The sequence below is a fragment of the Passer montanus genome, unplaced genomic scaffold (genome assembly GCF_014805655.1).
Source record: "Passer montanus isolate IOZ18808 unplaced genomic scaffold, ASM1480565v1 scaffold190, whole genome shotgun sequence".
Lineage (NCBI taxonomy): Eukaryota > Metazoa > Chordata > Aves > Passeriformes > Passeridae > Passer > Passer montanus.
The window spans coordinates 103,673-122,421 of record NW_024366481.1 but is presented as its reverse complement, the minus strand read 5'-3'; the positions used below and the strand labels follow the sequence as shown (position 1 = coordinate 122,421).

At 38.1% G+C, this 18,749-nt stretch overlaps 1 protein-coding gene across 2 annotated transcripts in view; it reads right to left on the bottom strand.

Annotated features, from left to right (window-relative positions):
- MCC (MCC regulator of WNT signaling pathway) overlaps positions 1-18,749 on the bottom strand; it is a 180,540-nt gene that overhangs the window by 131,190 nt on the left and 30,601 nt on the right. Inside the window, exon 1 of one of the 2 annotated variants that reach the window (XM_039706391.1) lies at positions 4,246-4,883. The exons of the other annotated variant lie outside the window; for it this stretch is intronic. Within the exon in view, the coding sequence (XP_039562325.1) occupies positions 4,246-4,302 (57 nt within the window). The 5' untranslated portion in view covers positions 4,303-4,883. Of the gene's footprint in view, positions 1-4,245; positions 4,884-18,749 lie in introns of those variants that run through there. 2 annotated transcript variants of the gene reach the window in all.

The following is an 18,749-nucleotide window of genomic DNA, read 5'->3' as shown; positions in this document are numbered from 1 at the left end:
AACCAAAAAGTAAGGAATTTTTCCAAGACAAACAGCCCATCTATTTATTCCAGTCAATGTTGAAGGGTTAGAGAATATGAAGCTGTAGCTAATGCTGTCACTTACAACATCTGTATCCTAAACACCTGACCTCCAAACATCAAAACCAGGAGGTATAAAGTGTGCACCTAAAGCAGCATGCTATCTCCTAATTTTGCCATAAAAAAAAATAAAATAAACTTTTCAGATGTTACACATCTCAATGCATGCAGCAAGTGCTAGAAGAACAGAATAAATAGCAACATTATACAAATCAGCTGTAATGCCAAACATATTGCTTTACTATAATACAAGCCCTTACATCATTACAAAATCTCTTAGGCACAGTCTTACTACCAGCAAATTCAGAAGGCTCACTTAATGAAAATTATAGCAAAGAACATAGCTTGGCTTTTAATTCAAGGATAAAATTTATCTCTTTAGTCTGCATTTGAGAAAAATATCATTAAGCCCTACAAGTAATATCTCCTTCACATTCCTGCACTAATAATATTAACTGTCCCATCATTAGGCCCAGGCATAACTGCTGGCCACATTCAGCCCAACAGGTATACCAGTTCAAACAGCTCTATTTCAGCACAGCATCTTCACAGTGAATGGGCAGGGGAACAGGTAAGATCCGTGTTAGTATGTAAGGGATACCTCCTCTGAATGCTGGGGTTTAAAGCCAGGTAGTGTCTTTGAATTTGGAAGAAAATACAGATTAGACAATCTACCTCCTTCTAGATGAACACCTCTTTCTGCGGACAGACAATTTAATAGGTACAAAGCATTTACATTCTGATACAAAGTTTCATTTTTAATGATGTATAAAACTGTCTGCAATTATGGGCACCCCACTGTTAACCTGTACATGCTTTCAGTAAAATTCATTATGCTGGCTGTAAAAATATGCTTTGTGTTTACAACAAAGGCTTTCAAAATTGTATGAGTAAGAAGTTGAAGGGAACCAATGAGAGCTTTCATAATTTGGGTATTAAGTTATGCATAAAAAATCACATCCTCCTTGATTCAAGCCTTAAAGGCAATCTCTGCAAATCATGTTAGAAGGCCCATTTCAGAATAGTAGAACAGAGCTTTTTTGACTACTGTTACCTATTTACAAAGGTACCACAGGTTCCTGTAGATCCTCACAGACTACATAGCAGTGTTGCCTCTCTTACTATCTCTTATATATATATCAAAGAAACCCTGAACCAAACAAAACAACAAGCCTAACACCACCTTGCTATGTAAGGACAAGGTTTCTTCTAACTCTCTAGGCAGATACAACATGACAAATCCACCATAAAACAGCAAACTGGATAATCTTTCTTTCTTTGCACTTGAAACTTGAAGGCAAAGAAGAGCAGAAGAAATTGGGTAACATGAACTGACATGTTTCAACAACAAAACAGTTTGAACTCTGGAGCTAGGGAACCACAGAGCGTAAGTTTTGTGGAGGTCTGAATGACTTAAAACAGAAATCAGATTTTTTTTTTTATCTGCTTTCTGCATGACCTTCGGATAGTGGCAAGTGAGTAAATAAAGACTATCAAGATCCCTGTTTACCTGGACAAGAGTTTAGGAATAGCAAACATCAACTATACACAAGTTTCTACAATCACACTGTGTCTTGGACAAGAAACATATCCTTTAATTCTTACCAAAGAGAGATGTAAATCTCAGGTAGAAAGTTCTAATACAGATGGAATGAATTGCAATACATGTATTTTCTTTTTTGTCTAATGTATCCAGTCAAGAATGCATGTATTATATTATTCAGGGCTTTGTAGCTTTCCTGTTTATTTTAATAACAGTAGTTTCATGCCTAGAGCTCCACATACTGAGATAAAAAGATCAAGGCAGCTACACAAAAACCCACTGTGCATCATGTGAATCTTAGTACTGTCTGTACTTGGTCTGTTACCGAATTACCATTCAGATATGTATAGCAGTAGCAACCCACTGTAATATCAGCACATGAGCTGTCTGTAGAGACAGAGGTGCAGGTGAAGACAAACTAAGACATCAGCCATTTATTCAAATTCCTGCTGTAGCCATTTTTCCATCATTTAAATGAACACTATGTGACTACTGTCCTTCATTGATCAAAAATAAACATGGTGTACAGAAGACAGAGTCAGAAAGGAAGGAGAAGAGCACAACAAAGATGGGGAAAATACAGATACATAAACCATAGGTACAACCTTTACCCAGGATGTTTTAACTTCCATTACAGCTAGTACCAGTCACCAAGATAGAAAGGTCTAATAGAAGCATATTACAGAGAGCTGTTTAAGAAATTAACAATTAGGGATGAGCAGCTATCAACATCTCAGAAGAGATGCCTAAGAGTTCTTAGGCATCTTCTTCCCTAGAGAGGTGGAATATGATGTTTCTGCAAGGCTTCCATGTTTTACTGAAAATCCAGTGTTTTACCCAAGATCACTGCTGAACCTGACCCAGTCCTTCTTGGGCTAAGGTTCACTAACACAAGCAGTTCAAACTGCAAAGATGAAGATGAGCAGCAAGCAAATGATGATAAGCAGCTGGGGAAAGCCAGGAGTTTTATCGCCTTCTCTGCTATATCTCTAACACACCTGTAGCACTGGAGTACAAATGTGAACTAAGGACTAAAGACAGCTTGTTGGGGAAGAAAACCCACCTAAACAATGGCAATGTTGCACGGTCACAGACTCCTTTCAGTATCTCCCATGTTAAAACATCAGAAAGAAAAGGTATTTCTCACAACAAAAGTCTTACTCAGGCAATGCATGAAGGAAACATGTATAAGTAACTTCAAGGTAGCAATGTAAATACTACCTGCTCAAAATATTGACTCCAATATCAATTCTTTGAGACACTCCATGATCTATGTTATCTTGAAAAGTCTCGAAAATTAAATGTTGAGGAGTAGAAAATAGTAATCACCATCAGTACAACCACAGCCAGAAACTGACCAAAAGTAACCCAGGCTTTTATGCTGAATTTATGAACCCCACTTATGCTGAAATGCCAATATAGAATTTCTAAGCAATACTTTGAAAAAAGTAACACAGAAATAATTAAATTTAACTATTTTTATTTTAAGGAGAAATACGTATGACATTTCTTTTGCCAGAACCTCCCTGTCACAAACCTACTGTCCTCTAGTATGGCAGAGTACAGCACTTGCTTAACTCTCACATATTTACTGTGCTTCCCTCTACATTGTTGTCTCCCTCACTAGCCTACTGATTTATTCCACTTATATAATTTTCCCATTCTATACTCAGTGTCTCCTTTCTCTATACAATTAACCCCAGAAACTGTTAACTCTCTTATTCTGCCAAGCCTCTTCTATTCTTAAATAAACAAGCATATAAAAGATATGTCACAGTAAATAGTGGATCAAAACAATGGGCAAAAGGAACAGAGAAGCACTTCAGTTAAACTGGGACATGACAGACTGCAGATTCAATTTCCTACAAAATGACCTTAATCAAATGATTGGGATTTCATAGCACAACTAAATTAGCAGTTCTCAGTAAAGCCCATAAGGATTACACATCTAAGACATTCCAGTAACTGACAAAGTATGCCACTTCTAAAGTATTTATTAAGAATTTGCATAACATCTGATATGGCTTTAATTTCAAATTTATTAAAAACATACACAATCATGTTACACTAAAACATATCCACAATTATAACAGCTTGACTGTGGTTTCCAGTGAAAAAGGAGAAAGTTTCTCATGACTTGTTTTCTTTTAGGCAAGGAAGGAAAATAACCTAATTCATCTAACCTAAACAAACAGTATCACCTTGGCTAAATACATGTAAAACAACTTCTGTCAATGTTATTGTCTTACCAATAAATTTTTGTCATTTTCTACTCACCCCACTTCCCTCCTAAATTAATCATCATCTGTTTAATCTCAACTGAGATCTCCATATTTCACGTATTGCAAAGATGAATGTTGGGTATAAACACAGCTCTCGGAGGGAAGGCAGTCACTGCTGCAGGGTAACAGGAAAAATGTCTCTACATGGTTGCAATCGTTAGCCTTTCACCACTCATTCAGAGCAAAGCAGAAGAAAAGTTCAGGTCATTTCCTGACTGGCACAGCAAGTTACAGCAAGATACACATTCTATTAATTTTTAATTGCATTGCTTGCAGACTGAAAGCCCGAATGGGGAATGTTTCTTTTTAAAGCGTAAAGAAGAGCACTAAAACTGCTTACCTCACCCAGCTCTGCAGGGGACTCATTTCCATATTTCATAGCAACTCCAGAATTCATGATTAGACTTCTCAGGGCTTGACGATTTCTGCAGATTGTAATGCTTCAAAGCTTTGTTCAACTGATTCAATACTTTCTTCTCCAAAATTTTTCTCTCTTATACATTTTGCTCTAGACAGCCATTTTTACTTCACCTTGAGAGTTTAAGTTAATGATGCAAGATCTTCTAGAAGAGCCAAACTGGTTTTGACTTCACAGACAATCCATTGCTTAGAGTGACTTGTTAATAATGTGAAGTGCTTAGAGAATGCAGGGAATGAAGTGCTTACCAAGATCCCAGGGCTGCCTTAGTCCATCTACAAGGCGTGCTTCATCTCTGCTGTCTGCTTTATGCTGCTCTTTTCCACAACTCTGTTAAAGGGCATCTCTCAATGCTGCTGAACATACTCAAAAAAATCTGACGAGCTTCACACAAGTTCACAGAGAAATTAAAAGGAGAGTGCTGCTATAGTCCTCAGTATTTGGGGAGGCTGAAAGAAAAAGAGAAGAAAGCTCCCTTCCCCGAGAGAAACCAATGCTGCACTTCACTCTAAAGTTTCCCCTTCCAGTGAGCCTGGAGTTTAAGTGGTTTATGATCAAACACAGCTGTCTTGCTGCTGGCTAAAGGGCGCATGGAAGGGGCGGTGCCAAAAGGAGAGCGCAAGTGGGAGGGAGGAAGGGAGGGAGAGAGCTACAGAGAGTTCATTTTGGAACTACAGGCATCTCTCCAGCTTTCTGCATACTAATTACTATACAGAAAACTATAAAGCTAAGTAACAGGAAACGCCACCTGGATAACAATAAATTGGATTCCTATTTCCCTATTCCTGTGTGCAATTAAGTAAGGAGAAATGAGGGGCTGTAGGAGGTGGAGGGTTGTAATGATTTCAAAAGGTCAAAAAAAGTAAGCCTGAAAGCACCATTAGAATGCTGCAGATTTTACATAACAGACTGACATTTTACACAGAGTTCAGGAGATGCTACTAGAAGAAGGGGAGAAAAAAGCATTTGCTTTCAACATTCTGCTATAAATAGAGGAAAAAATCCTTAATAAATTGGATTTGTGGACATGCTGTACCCATTACAAGAAATGACGACTCCTTTTCTCCTTTCCTCTGTTTCCTAAAACACAGTGACAGCCCCACACACTTTTTTATTGGATTCTGATTTGCTCCTTGAGTCAGATGTAGGAAACACAATCCTCTGCAGCTGAAATTTATCTGACCATCTCAATACAATATATTATTGAAGTGTCAAATTAGTTCAGAAAAAAAACCCCAAATATAAGAGTCAGGAATAAAGGCTATACAAGCTGTGCCTCTACCCCTGTACTCTGGCAAAAATATTTTCATGGGAAACAATATACTCCAAGAGCAACATTTTGAAAATAACTGTGTGAGTTCTTTTTCCTTTCTCCTCTGTTAGTCACAGATTAGTATCATCATGCAGACACAGGGATAATTCACTCCAATTCACTACAAGAAGTGCATTAAGATCTGGAATCCAGAAAAGCACACCTATATTGCTCTGTAGTGCTACAGACTCATCGCACATCTTGGGTCCCTGTCCTTCCTCCATGCCCAGTGCCAGGAACTGTAACACTCCTGTAGCTCACAGGGTAACAAGAATGTCACAATCTCATTCCAAGATGTTTCACTTTCATCCTTCAGGTGTCCAGTTTGCTTTAGCACAGTCTGTATTTTGGGGTTTCCTGTCCTCTTTTCATGCCCACTTTGCACGAATCAATCACCTCCACTCTCCATGTTTTCCCCATCGAGTGCATCCTCCCTGTCCCACCTTCACATTCAGGTCTGCCTCTATGTTCAGTGCTTCTGTGTATATTCCTCCTTACTCATCTGCTTTGTTTCCCACATATGTTTCCAGTTATGGCCCCCGAAATCCTGGCGAAGCGCTGCACTGCTCTCTGCTGGCAGAGCGACGGTGTCTCACAGCACAGGGCGACACTGGGACAGACTGTGCTGTCCCCTCCAGCGGGTGGGGAGCCAGGGGGGCGCAGGCTCCTCCAGACTGCAGCACGGGAACAGCATATCCACAGCAATGTTGTACACTGAGCTCCTGCACATTAAAAAGTGATAAAGAGAGATCGGCACCTAGAAACAAAGGTGCTCTATAGTGACTCAGCACATTTTTCATAGATAAGTTAAAACCCAACAACTTCCATTAAAACTTCCTTCAGCTGACACAGTACATTAAAAAAATCTTTTATCTTTTCAAAACTATGCTTTCAAAAACAAGGCAGTCTTTCGTATTTTGTATCACTACCCATATTAAATTTCTTTTCCTGCTTATAATCAGCTCTGATCCTATCTTCATCCAGTTCTATCACATCTATCACAGGCTTACCAGCACAGGGTTGAGCCTCAGTATTAATACTAAGAATAAAGTTCAGAAGTTTTTCCTTTTCTAAAGGAACTCATATTAATTATGGGTTCAATAAACAGCATTTCCCATGCTCTATCCCTATCCTGCCAAATACTTCCCTGCTGACTCTGAACAGGCATCCAGAAATTAGGAGTTCTGATTTATTTTCTTCAAAACTCACCATTGTTTGTCCATTTCTGGCAGACCAGCCATCAGACAGACCAGAGCACATGGTACTACATCCCAAGCAGGACACTTCAGGATCTAAACTAGATCCACTCAGCATTCTACACCTATGCTACACAGGATTTTTTTCCAGCCTTTTTCCTACTCTATGCAGTAACATGGTTGAAAGAGACAGAGACTAACGGAAAAACCACATCAGAATTCACACACAGAATTAGGCACAGCTTCAATTGTGCCTAAGAACCTGGGAGATACATGCAGGTACTTTCAGAACAAAGTTTGTTTAACATTTAAAAATTAATTATAACTCATGTGCAGATGAATGAAATGGTCAAACCAAACTCTGATGTGAAATGATTTTACTTCAACCCCAGACAACTCCCATTGCAACCTCTGCATACTTGCACTGCATTTCTCAGTTGGAAAGCATCAAATGTTAACTAACCCATAAAAACTGGCAACACTTGTTTAAACATCCTTATAAACTGTGCAGGCATTTCTTTACTGTGGAGGGCTAGCTAAGACTAAATGTCATAATTCTTCTAAAATAGCTACTATTATATCACATTTTTAAAACACGAGCATCAAGAACGTATTCCAAACATCTGAAGATGCAGAACTAGTTCCTGTGTGAAATGTCATTATTGTCTTGCATTTCTCCATGTCCATTCACTAACCAAATGAAAATGTTACATCCCGAAATCAAATTCCCTGATAGACTTGCCCAGCTGTCTGCAGGTTGTTTCACCACTTCCAAATACATGTGAGTGACCTAATACAACAGCAGGGTACAAAGAATTTTGTTTAAGCCAAAGTGTATTTTCCCACTGGCTTGTGCCAAAGGCAGGCTACAAAGCAAACAAAAGAAAACCTCAAGTATGCCAACTTTGTTTTGCTGGGAAATGAACAGAGCACCCTGTGATCCAGTGAGAGAGGGGTCTGTTGGACTCAGTCCCTCTGTGTTGTCTGGCAGCTGACTGTTCATTCTCTGTCTTGGTGACTCAGTTCCCTGCCTAGAACAGCAATGCTTCCTTGCCCTCAGCCTTGTTCCTGCCTCCTTTTTTAGCCTCTACAGAGAGGGGGTTGGACTGGGAGTGGGAAGAAGAATCAGATGTTTCTTAGCCCAAGATTACACATTGTCAGTGGATGCCTCGGTGTGGAAGGAGGCAAAAAAGATGATGGATAAACCTGACTAGGACAGAAGCTTCAGAAACAACATCCACTGCATACTTTCTGTCTGAGACAGAGACACTGGTCTGGGCTTCCACTCAATTGCAGGGCATTTCTGATCCATTACTGTCTTATGTAGCTCTAAAGCACTCATGGTGCACACACTGCTTGTGGTAAATGCATTTGTACTGACAGATTCTTCCCAAGATAATTTCAGAATTATGCAGCAACAAACATTAGTGTGGCCAGTTTGCTGACTGTTGAACTAATAATCCTATAGGCTACCCTATTCCATTTGTTTACTCTCATTCAGTTGCAGAAAAAGAATCACTGACATATGTCAAAATTCACTGAGGATTTCTAGTTTATTGATTGTATCTGAATAAGCATTTAATAAGATTTGCTCTATCACATGGTATGAAAAGATTCTTTTGGGACAAGTGACAACTCCATCACCACACCTGTACTTCCGAAAGTACCAGAAAATATGCCAAACACTAGTATTCTCTTTATTTTATAAGACCTCTCCCTCATAATATGTCTCACTAATTACAAAAATCTATTTACTTACTGGAGCAGGTGTCACACGTGGCATACATGAATATTCCTTCCTTGTTTCAACAGCTGTAAAAACTACCGCATAAAAGTAATTATCTACTAAATATGTGCATGTCACATATTCTTCAGCATAGTGTGTGCCACTTTCTGAGAAGCAGTTTCACTCTGCATGCAACATGCACCATTAGCTGATCACAATTCCAGGATGTATGAAATAAGGCCTCCTTGGTTGGCTTTGTTTAATTAGCTCTGTAATTGAAATGCAATTAATTGAAGTCCACTGAGCATTCAGTTCCTGTTTGTTTGTTTCAATATCGCCCCTACAGCAGCACTCTGCACAATCCAACACACAAATCACACCTGGAAGTACTGCAAATCTACTACAATTTGAGTAAATTTTTTTTTCTTTCTCATTCTTGCACAAAACACACTGGCATAGTGCCAAAGTCCAAATTTCCATGGAGAAAATAGCACTCAGATTAGTATGAAAGCTGAACTTGAAAGCAGAGATTCAATACAATATACAAGCTGGATAATGTTTCCAGAAAATTCTTTATTCAATAGCACTAATGCACCATGATTTAAGAGGGAGAGGCTGAAAGGGATGGTGGGTTCATGATGCAAACTGTTCTCATTAGTGACAGTAAAGGTTATGCACATACGTTGAGGAAAAAAAAATCCAACCCATTTGAAACAATTGGAATTAACCTTACACTGAAAAATGAAACACTATCTCTGAAGAAAACATGAGCAAATATTTTTCTTTCCTTCAATCAAACCACCTTGATTAGTCTGAAACAGATAATATGTCTAGAACAATGTAATTACAAAACAGCACTTCAATCAGCTACTCTCACCTGTTCACCCTTCCTCAGTTACTCAATCCACTTAAAAAGTCACGTCCTTGACCTGACCAGTCTCCTTGGGAGTTCACAATTGATCCCTCTTTCCATCTTCCAGTATTTCACACCATGAAGCCACTCACCAACCTGTCAAACAAACACTCTAATTTCCTGTCATTTCATCCAAACCTATCACATTCATTTATATTCCCACTGACCCCACAGAGCCTCAGCATCAGGTCAGAACAGGAAAAGGACTAGGAGTCAATTTGTGCCTGTTATTTATGTTGGTGACTTGTCTGTGAAAACAAGGAGAGACAATAGCCATTTCTATGTCACAGCCACCTAATTATCACCACTTTATTTGCTCCTTGCTTAGAAATACCAACAAGGCCAATCTGTGAACTACAGTTCATGCCATCATACTTCTGCTTAGTGTCCCTTCATAGTCCATAATTCCTCCAGTTATTAACCACAAGGAAATTAATTCACTTCACTTCAAGCCCCTACTATCTTGGTAGCCAACTTGTATTTCCTCCTGTTTATCAGTTGTGAACTGAAACCCTTCCAAAATGTCTCACTTTTATAGAAAGATTTGCCAGAATCCAGAAAGACTTGTATCTTGTCTTTCACAGGCTCTTATTTCCAAGTCCAGTTCCCATTCCACAGTTATGATTGTGCGTCTGTAAATATTCAGCAGCCCTTGAACTATACCAAGTCATCTGCATGTAATTATTTTTCCTAACTCCAAGATTTCTCTCCATTCTGACTTTCATTACCACTGGCACATTGAACACTCAAGTCCCTACCTTGGAAGGTTCTGAACCATGGATTGATCACAATGTGAGTTCCCACAAAAAAGGGGATGGATCCTGGCCCCGGATTACATCAGAACTTTGACACTTCATCCTCCACCTAGCCAAGCATTCCGTTTCACCATCTGGAGACAAGATCTCTACATGTTTAACAGATGAACTGTTGGATCGTTTCTGACTAAATGTGTATATACACACACACACACACACATATATGTACATTTATTTCACCCATTTGTGTATGTAGTGTGTGACCTTTTAAATATCCCTGTAAATATCCTTTGTAAATATACTTACACAAACAAGTGTGCACACATACATACTCTCATACATGCATGTACATACACTTAGCTATATCTATCCATCCATCCATCTATCTGCCCACCCATGTATATTTGGATCCAGTGAAATGTTCCACTTGAAATATCTTCAGTCCAATGAATTCTGGCAAATGCAAAGCAAACATCTGACAGATCCCTGCTTGAAGCTCTGCAAGACTTTAGCTGGCATGAGCACTTAAATTACAAGAATATCAACTCCTCTGACCACTTAAAGGCTCGGCATGCTTTCTTTTAGCAGAAATTATAACTAAAATGACATTAACAATGACATGAGCTGAAGTAATATACTGAGAAAAATTAGTGAATCAAACCCCCTGGTTTTCAACCAGACCTATTCTATGATTGTTGTAACTGAATTCCTACAGCTCTCATCTACATTCATTAATTTGATGTATTTTGTGTCTGCATAGTTTAGTAGCTGCTTATGAAGGTCAGCAAGTTGGTCTACAGATCACTTCTCAACTCCCTACTAGCCAATAAATACTAGATTTTTATTTCCCTAAAGATCTGGTATTTGTAGTTTTTTTCTCCCTGTGGACACTAAACACAAAATCCAAACTCTCTATTCTAACCTGACATATAGATCTGGTCAATAAAATTAATTTTTTTCCCTTCTAACTGCTTTGCCATATACAATTTAAATCTCCCCAGTGACATTTTTCCTTTACATCTTCCTACATTTAAGTTTCTCATCATAATCTTCAAGGCTATCTTACCTCTGCCTCACTCACATCTACTTCAGCCTTCATACCTATCAGCTCCATTTTACATTTTGAAGGACAGCGGACAACACTGCTTCAGCATTTATGATCTCTCTTTCTTGTAGGATTTTATTTGATTCGACATCCCAAGTCATTTTTCTCAAGCCACTTACACTTACTTCAGATGGTGACAGAACTAAAATCTTCTTTATTTTCAGGCCTCATCTGGATACTCCCTTACTTTAAGAAATTATTTGCTTACTGTTTCTAGTGTTTACTTTCAGATAAGGCTCTATTGACCAACTAAACCAAGTAAAATAAACAACCTATGTCTCATACAAAAAAAATCTTGTTTGTTCTCCCTTCACAATTCAGAATCCTGGCACAAGATAATTCATCATTATGAAAAAACACCTACCACCCATGTAGGTGCTACAGAAACAAAGACTTTTCCCTCCTTTTCTATAATGTATATCAGAAAATCAGTATTTATGTAAAAATTAGATTCAAAAAATAATATGCACTTATAACCTCTTAAAAAATTCAGCGAATAGAAAGATTAAATGTCTTTTTCTCCAGCCATGTTCCTAAAATTATTGTTTCAAGTAGTAAATTAATACAAAACTCAGTTCAGGAAATTGCAGATGGCTATTTAGCTTAAAGGCATGAACCTCACCTGAGCATCTCAGTGGAGTGAACTTATTTCATTATGAACTCTTCACGGAACAGACAATGCTCGTCCTGAAAAAACAAAGTTTACTTTGGTTGTTTCCTACCAGAAAGAAAGGTTTACTAATTCACTGCAACACAATAATAAACTGCCGCCCAGATAAGAAGTGATAATGTGGATTTCTAGCCCAAAATGGAGCAATCATGCTAAAACAGTTTTTAACATAAAGTAAGAACAGTAAGCACAAGAGAGCACATGTGTATAAGCACTCCCCTACCATTTTCACAGTACTAGAACCAAAATACTTCCCTTAAACAGCTGTGCTGACAACCACACAGTCATTTAAAAAGCATCACAACACAAAGAGGAGTGGGATGTTTTAACAGTGGCAACATCTTGCACTGCCTCCCGTCAGTGTCCCAGGCCTGACAGTGGCAGAAAAATAATTCCAAGAAACGGGAGCATCTTGATGAATTTTACTGTGCCACTGACAGGTTTCTATGGGAATTCTGCCTTGCCTCTCTGGGTTGGCAGGTTAACAGCTGATTACTCCTTATAACTAAACTAGCACTGAACTGCAAAAGCACTTAAGAGAGTCCATTTTCAACTGTGCACTCCAATGAAGATTTTCACTTTATTACCAAAATCCTGTATTTCATGTAACCAGAACACAAGGGTGTAGTGGGCAATAAGTCATCTCCCCACCTTTTTAAAAAATGAGTATTCACAGAATCTTGGCATTGCCAACTTAAACGCAAGTCAGCAGCTCACACTCAAGAGAGCAGGCAGAAAATCTGGTGAAAAAGAAAACCCTGTGACAAGAGGTACGTGGTAATCCTTCTGGCACACCAGAACCTAGGAGGGTAATCCTGCTCCACCAGACTAACCCTGGCCCTCAGACTCAGTTTGCCACTGCTAATAATAACAAAAATGTTAACACTATATTCTGTATAGCTGTGTGCAATGATGCTAGCCCGCTGTACCAGGTGAATTGCTCTTTGTCTCAGACAGGAGGCGGAAAAATAAATTCAGAAAAGCAAAAGGATCTGAACACCTGCACTAGAGCTACAGCTTCCTTGAGTACAGCAAAGAAAACTGGATGCATAAGGGCATTTTCTGAGCAATGAGGGGGGAAAAATACAAAGTCTTTGCAACTAAGTTAAATTAGAAGTTTTGAAACCTTCAAACTATGTATTTAAACACCCTCTTTCCTATAGTGCCTGATTGCCATATGCCATTTCACATCATCCAAACTAGGTCAAAACCTATCACTCTCTGCACTTCAACTTCGTCATATGCTTGTAAGAGAGACTGTTTGACTGTCATGCAAAAGATCCAATTAAAAGCCTCAGTCAAAAAGATCTATTAATAGTTTGCCTGAACAAATGTGACCTGTGCTCACACCCCTCACACTGTGCTATGATTGTCTGCAGATGGAAATAGTAACAGAATTTAAATACATATATATAATTTGCCATTATATAGATACAACAGAGATAGAGGACCTCTATCTCTGTTATAATGTTGGAAATCCAAAAGAGCAAAACTACATTTCATATAAAATAGATGAGTCCTGGCAGACCTAATCCAGAATGTCCATTTTAAGAGAAAAACTAATAACTGACAATTATTTTAGAGGGCTATAGAAGCCAGGCCTCTATAAACAAAAGCATAATCCCATTACAGCTGATGCCTGCTTGAGACAAACAAGGTCCATTACAATGCTGGCTTGAGATCAAAGAGCTAACAGCTTCCCACACCCCTAAACATAAAGTCTGTCATACAAAACTGCATTTGTGCCTGCTTTCGGGCAAGCCAATCCTCCTGAATCTATACTCCAATAATCAGTTCTTGCTTTAATGGGATTCTTGGATTCTAGTTTTAGCCTAGCAAAAAGGAAGCTTGGTTTGGTTTGGAAAATTTGCTTGGTTTGGAAGCACATGCATAGAAAGCAAGGTTATGCTGGGCACAAAGCTTTTGTAGTAGGCTCAACTGTTCACACCACTAGAATCTTCAATTTCAGTTCCAACTGAAGGCATTAGGCTACATTTTTATAGCAATTATTTTTATTGGCATGAAGAAGAAATTGCAGTAGAAGTTGCTTACAGAATATGAGGAAGGCATGGCTGCAAGGGGAGAAGAGGAAGAGCTACAGCTCCTGCGGTTTATTGTATGTACTGGTTCCCAAACATGGAACAGAGTGAGTAAATCATGAAAAATCAATCTCTACACAAGCAACTGAATCCCACAAAATGCCTATGTACTGGATAAATTCCTCAAAATACACAAAATCTAAGTATTTCCTATCCATACTACCCTCATGCAGAGGGGCTAGAAAGGCACTACTTTGTCCCATTCAAAAAGAAGTGCCTTGAGAGCATGGGATACCTGCTCTCAAGGGCCCATTTCCCTGACTGCAGGAGAAGGGGTGGGGAAGCTGAAGGAGTGGAGCTTTCCACACTAAGGCAAAAATAAAATTATTTTAAAACAGAGTAGATTTGGAGAAAAGGGTTGGGATAAAAGGGGCAGACTTTGCCAGAAAAGGACATACCAATATTAATGAGTTCTAAAACCATAAAATTGTCAGAAATTAAACATGAAATTTTGAAGTAGATTCTCATTAACAGCAACACCAAACAAAAGTAGCCCACAAACCAACCACGGAATTCCATTCTCACAGTACAATTCCATTTTCAGACTTCTTGCTACGTTCCCTTAAAAGATAATTTCCCAAAAGAATTTCTATAGGATTACCATTTAATTTACATCTAATGCCTGTAAATTAGCAAAAGAGACAATGATTCATATTTAGGAGAGATACAAGAGTATTCCTGGACTGCCACAAATCTCTAGGAATCCCTTTTTCCCTCACCCCCTGCAAAAGTATCTTTGCTTTCTTAGGTAACCAGACAATCCTTCCTGTTTCTAAGGAATCAATTTTAAAACCAACATTTACTTGCTTAGTTTAAATGAGCCCAAAATGTAGTCTAAAAAAAAATCACACTACACAGACAAGGTGTACATCTTTTTGGAAGGGTGAATGATACCATGTTTTTGAGCAGTATAATTTTTAACTTCTAAACAAATTAACATTACACTGAATTGTGCCACATAAAAACTTATATATATAAGATGAACAAGCAGACATCCTTTATCATCAGGTAATCTGAATTTCAGTCTTTGTAATGAAAGACTGTTGGTTATGTAGGAACATGCCCTGATAGTCACACAGCAAAGGACAGTAGAAACATCAGCTGCCTATCCAACAGTCAAGACAGGAGGTAAAGTAAGAAGTAACAGAAAACTTGATGTATTGTCAAATTGCCTAATGTGCTGGAGAAAAGACCAGAGATAAAATTCAGTGCTTTGAATTTCACCACAGAATATCATATGTGAACATATGCCATATACTAAGCACCTCTGAGATGTTCTCCTGCCAAAGTACTAAGTACATTTTATAACATTAAGGAATTAGAAGAAATTATTATGCACTCAATAACATGAGAGCAGTATGGAATTCACATGTAAATTACTTAATTTACATTTACATGTACCTTAGAGCATATAAATGCTTATTGTGACTCAGAATGAAGCAGAGCATTTATACTGTTTGAAGCAATTATCCAGAACAAGCTGCACTACAGCCTGACATAAATGTAAACTATAAATAATACTAAGTGTGCTCTTTTATACACAAAAGCTATTAATATAAGTAGACCACAGCAAATTAGGTTTGCCTGATTAAGGAGCAGAGCCAGGTAGGAAAGGAAAAGTCATGTGTTCCTGAAAAATGCAATGGTGACTTTCAGAATACTATTGCTCAGTATTAACTATGTCAACTAAAAATAATAGCCTTCTCAAAACAGTGGTTCTGTCTGTCATAACTTGCAGCTCAATGCTCTCCTGGAAGAAAAATTAATGAGGTAGACATTCACCGAGTCTGACTAATAAAGAGGTACTGCAGCAAGAATATCTAGTGTCAGATAACATGATGCTTCCTAAAACAAAGACACTGAGTTCTCATCTGCTAGTGATCATGCTGAGAAACTAATGCTAACACAACTGAATATATTGATTTGCTACACAGATTTTCAGTTTAACTTTGTACTTTAGAAACTTTTGGGTTGTGTACACAATAAAGATGGTATCTGCATTGACAGAGAGTCCATAGCTAGAACTAAATCCAATTTATTTACTTTAATTCTGCTCTACGTAAAGCATACTTTGTCACACAGATGCAAATGAGCAGTCCATTCTCAAGCTGAGTGATGTCTTTAGTCTCCAGATGAGGTTCAGACACATGCAAATCAGACAGGGAGATAAGAAACAGCATATACCAAAGCAGTTACAAGAAGATGCATTAAGAAAATTTTTGTACTAGTTTGCTGTATGTACTTGATGGAGACATTCTAAAAACCAGCTCCTCTTGAGATGAGAAGCGCAGATTTGGCAGGTGGAGCAGTCTGCACCAACACCTTCCCACCTAGACACATCCATCTTGCATTGACAGCCCTGCACAAGATAAAAAGCAGGATTATGCACACTTTGTGCTTGGACAGAAGAGTGAGATGCTGCAGGAAGCAACTGTGGCAATTCTGTAAATAAGCTCTTCTCTCTGACTAAGAATAACCATATCTGTGGCATGGCTGCATTGAGGAGGAAATAGCAACACAGCCTCCTAAACCGTGGTCATAATGAAATTCTGCCGCACTCTGTTCTCAAAAACACAGCTGTACCCTTCCCCTCTGTAAGTCAACCATATTTTCATCAAATCTTTTCAAAGTAAAAAAGCTCTGGAAAGGAAGATGCACTCAAAGAGGTTCTAGTATAGCAGGAGTGTCCTTGGGTGGAAAAATCAAAGTGCTCTGGATCTCATCAGACATGGGTAGTTAAAAAAACAATACGTATCAACATACTTGGGGTCGCATTTTAAAGACTTTTCTCAGCAGACTAGATGTATTTCCAACTAAAATAATAGAGATCTTATCATTGTGGCAAATGAAACAGAGCCAATGGGTTTTTATTCATGTAAATGAAGTTACTTGTGACAGTAAATACATTCATCTTCCCACTTCATTTTAGGCAACAGAAACCAGCATCAGGCACACACACATGCATTACCATTTATACGCACACATTCTACTGATAAAAAATCAAGTGTATTCTAATTACATGCAAGGAGAATATGAAAAAGGAATTAAAGCAAATCTTATTGCTTCTACTTATTAAATTTCAGTGAAATTTTAATGTGAAATATGCCTATCATATTGAGATATTGCCTGTGTGATGTTTTCATAGAACAGCAATACTGCATTTCCTGGATCTGAATTCCATCTCTCCTTGCGGCACTGTGGGGTGCACACTGACATCCCATGGCTACTCTCAAACATCCACATGCACCAAAAATCCTTCTAAATGCTTGCATTCTTTTCTGTCCATGAAAACTTAAATTATTTACAACTCCCAAACACACACACACATGAGGACTCCTACTGGCACAAACAGGTACATCACCAGTAAGTGGTGACAAGTCATGTGAAAGGTTAATATTTTAGTCATAAATCTTGGTACCAAGGGGGAAGAGTTATAAAGAGGAACAAGTTTTCAATATTTAAGTTTAATAATGTCAATCTGGAAAATGCTGAAAGAGATTAACACCCTATAAAGATTACAGAATGAATTATTCAGGCAAAACAAAAGCTGAATCTGAGCTTAATAAATCAAATTATAGCAAAATTATGTGAAATGAACAATGATAGAGATATATGCAATGAATATAAATGGCTAAATTCCAAATAGCACTGTTTAAAAAATTGCATCACTCCTGTGATGAAGAATAATACTTCAGAGCAGGCACTATGTTTTGATAAAATGCTGTAGAACTATATGTTCCCAAAATTGTAAACATGCATTTAAAAAAAAAACCCTTATAAAATTTTTTTCTTTCCTAGGCACAGTGGACTGATGTTCATTTAACTTTTGCAAATGAATAACTTAAATGTTAAGGACAGCATGGAGACCCTCTGTCTTGACTGTGGGGTATAATCTATGCTGTAGGAGTACATTATCACCACAAGGGATGTCTTCAGCTTAACTGCACAGTTTAAAATCAAAATGAGGCTAAAAAAAGCCTGCCAGAAGTAAACTAGGACATTAATAACAAGAATTGACACTTGATTAATTAACTGAATTCAACTTTTAAGAATGGGAAAGCTGAGAATGAATGCTAGGGAATAGCTTGCTTGTCATTGTGGCAAATGCAGCTCAGTAAAAGATCTGAGAAAGAGACAGAGAAGGAAGAACCTATATTAAATCTCACCTCTGAGAAAGCTATGTTTATCTCTTGGAAGAGCTTAAATTTAGACTGCAGTAAGCATGCCCCATAGTATTAAATTTTGTGGATAGATGAATAAATACTGAAACCCAAAGTAAATAATTCTCTCAATTTTCTCTTGCTCCTTTCTCTCTCCATTTTAATAAAGGCAAAGAAAAAATTTACATATGACCCATGACACCAGTGCTCAGCAGGAGTCAAATGAAGATGTTATTGTATTCATCTACATATAAATGAGAGACTGATGACTCTACTGTGGTTTTGAAAAGCATAGAAGAAATATTCTAAAGCAGAAGTGTAACAGATTAAAACAAAGATCAGGCATTTTTCATGACAGCAAGCATAGAAGGAATATAGAGATCACTAAATCATAGAATATCTTGAGTTGGCAGGGACCCACTCAGGATCACTGAGTTCAATTCCTGGCCCTGCACAAAACACTCCAAGAGTCATACCACATGCCTAAGAG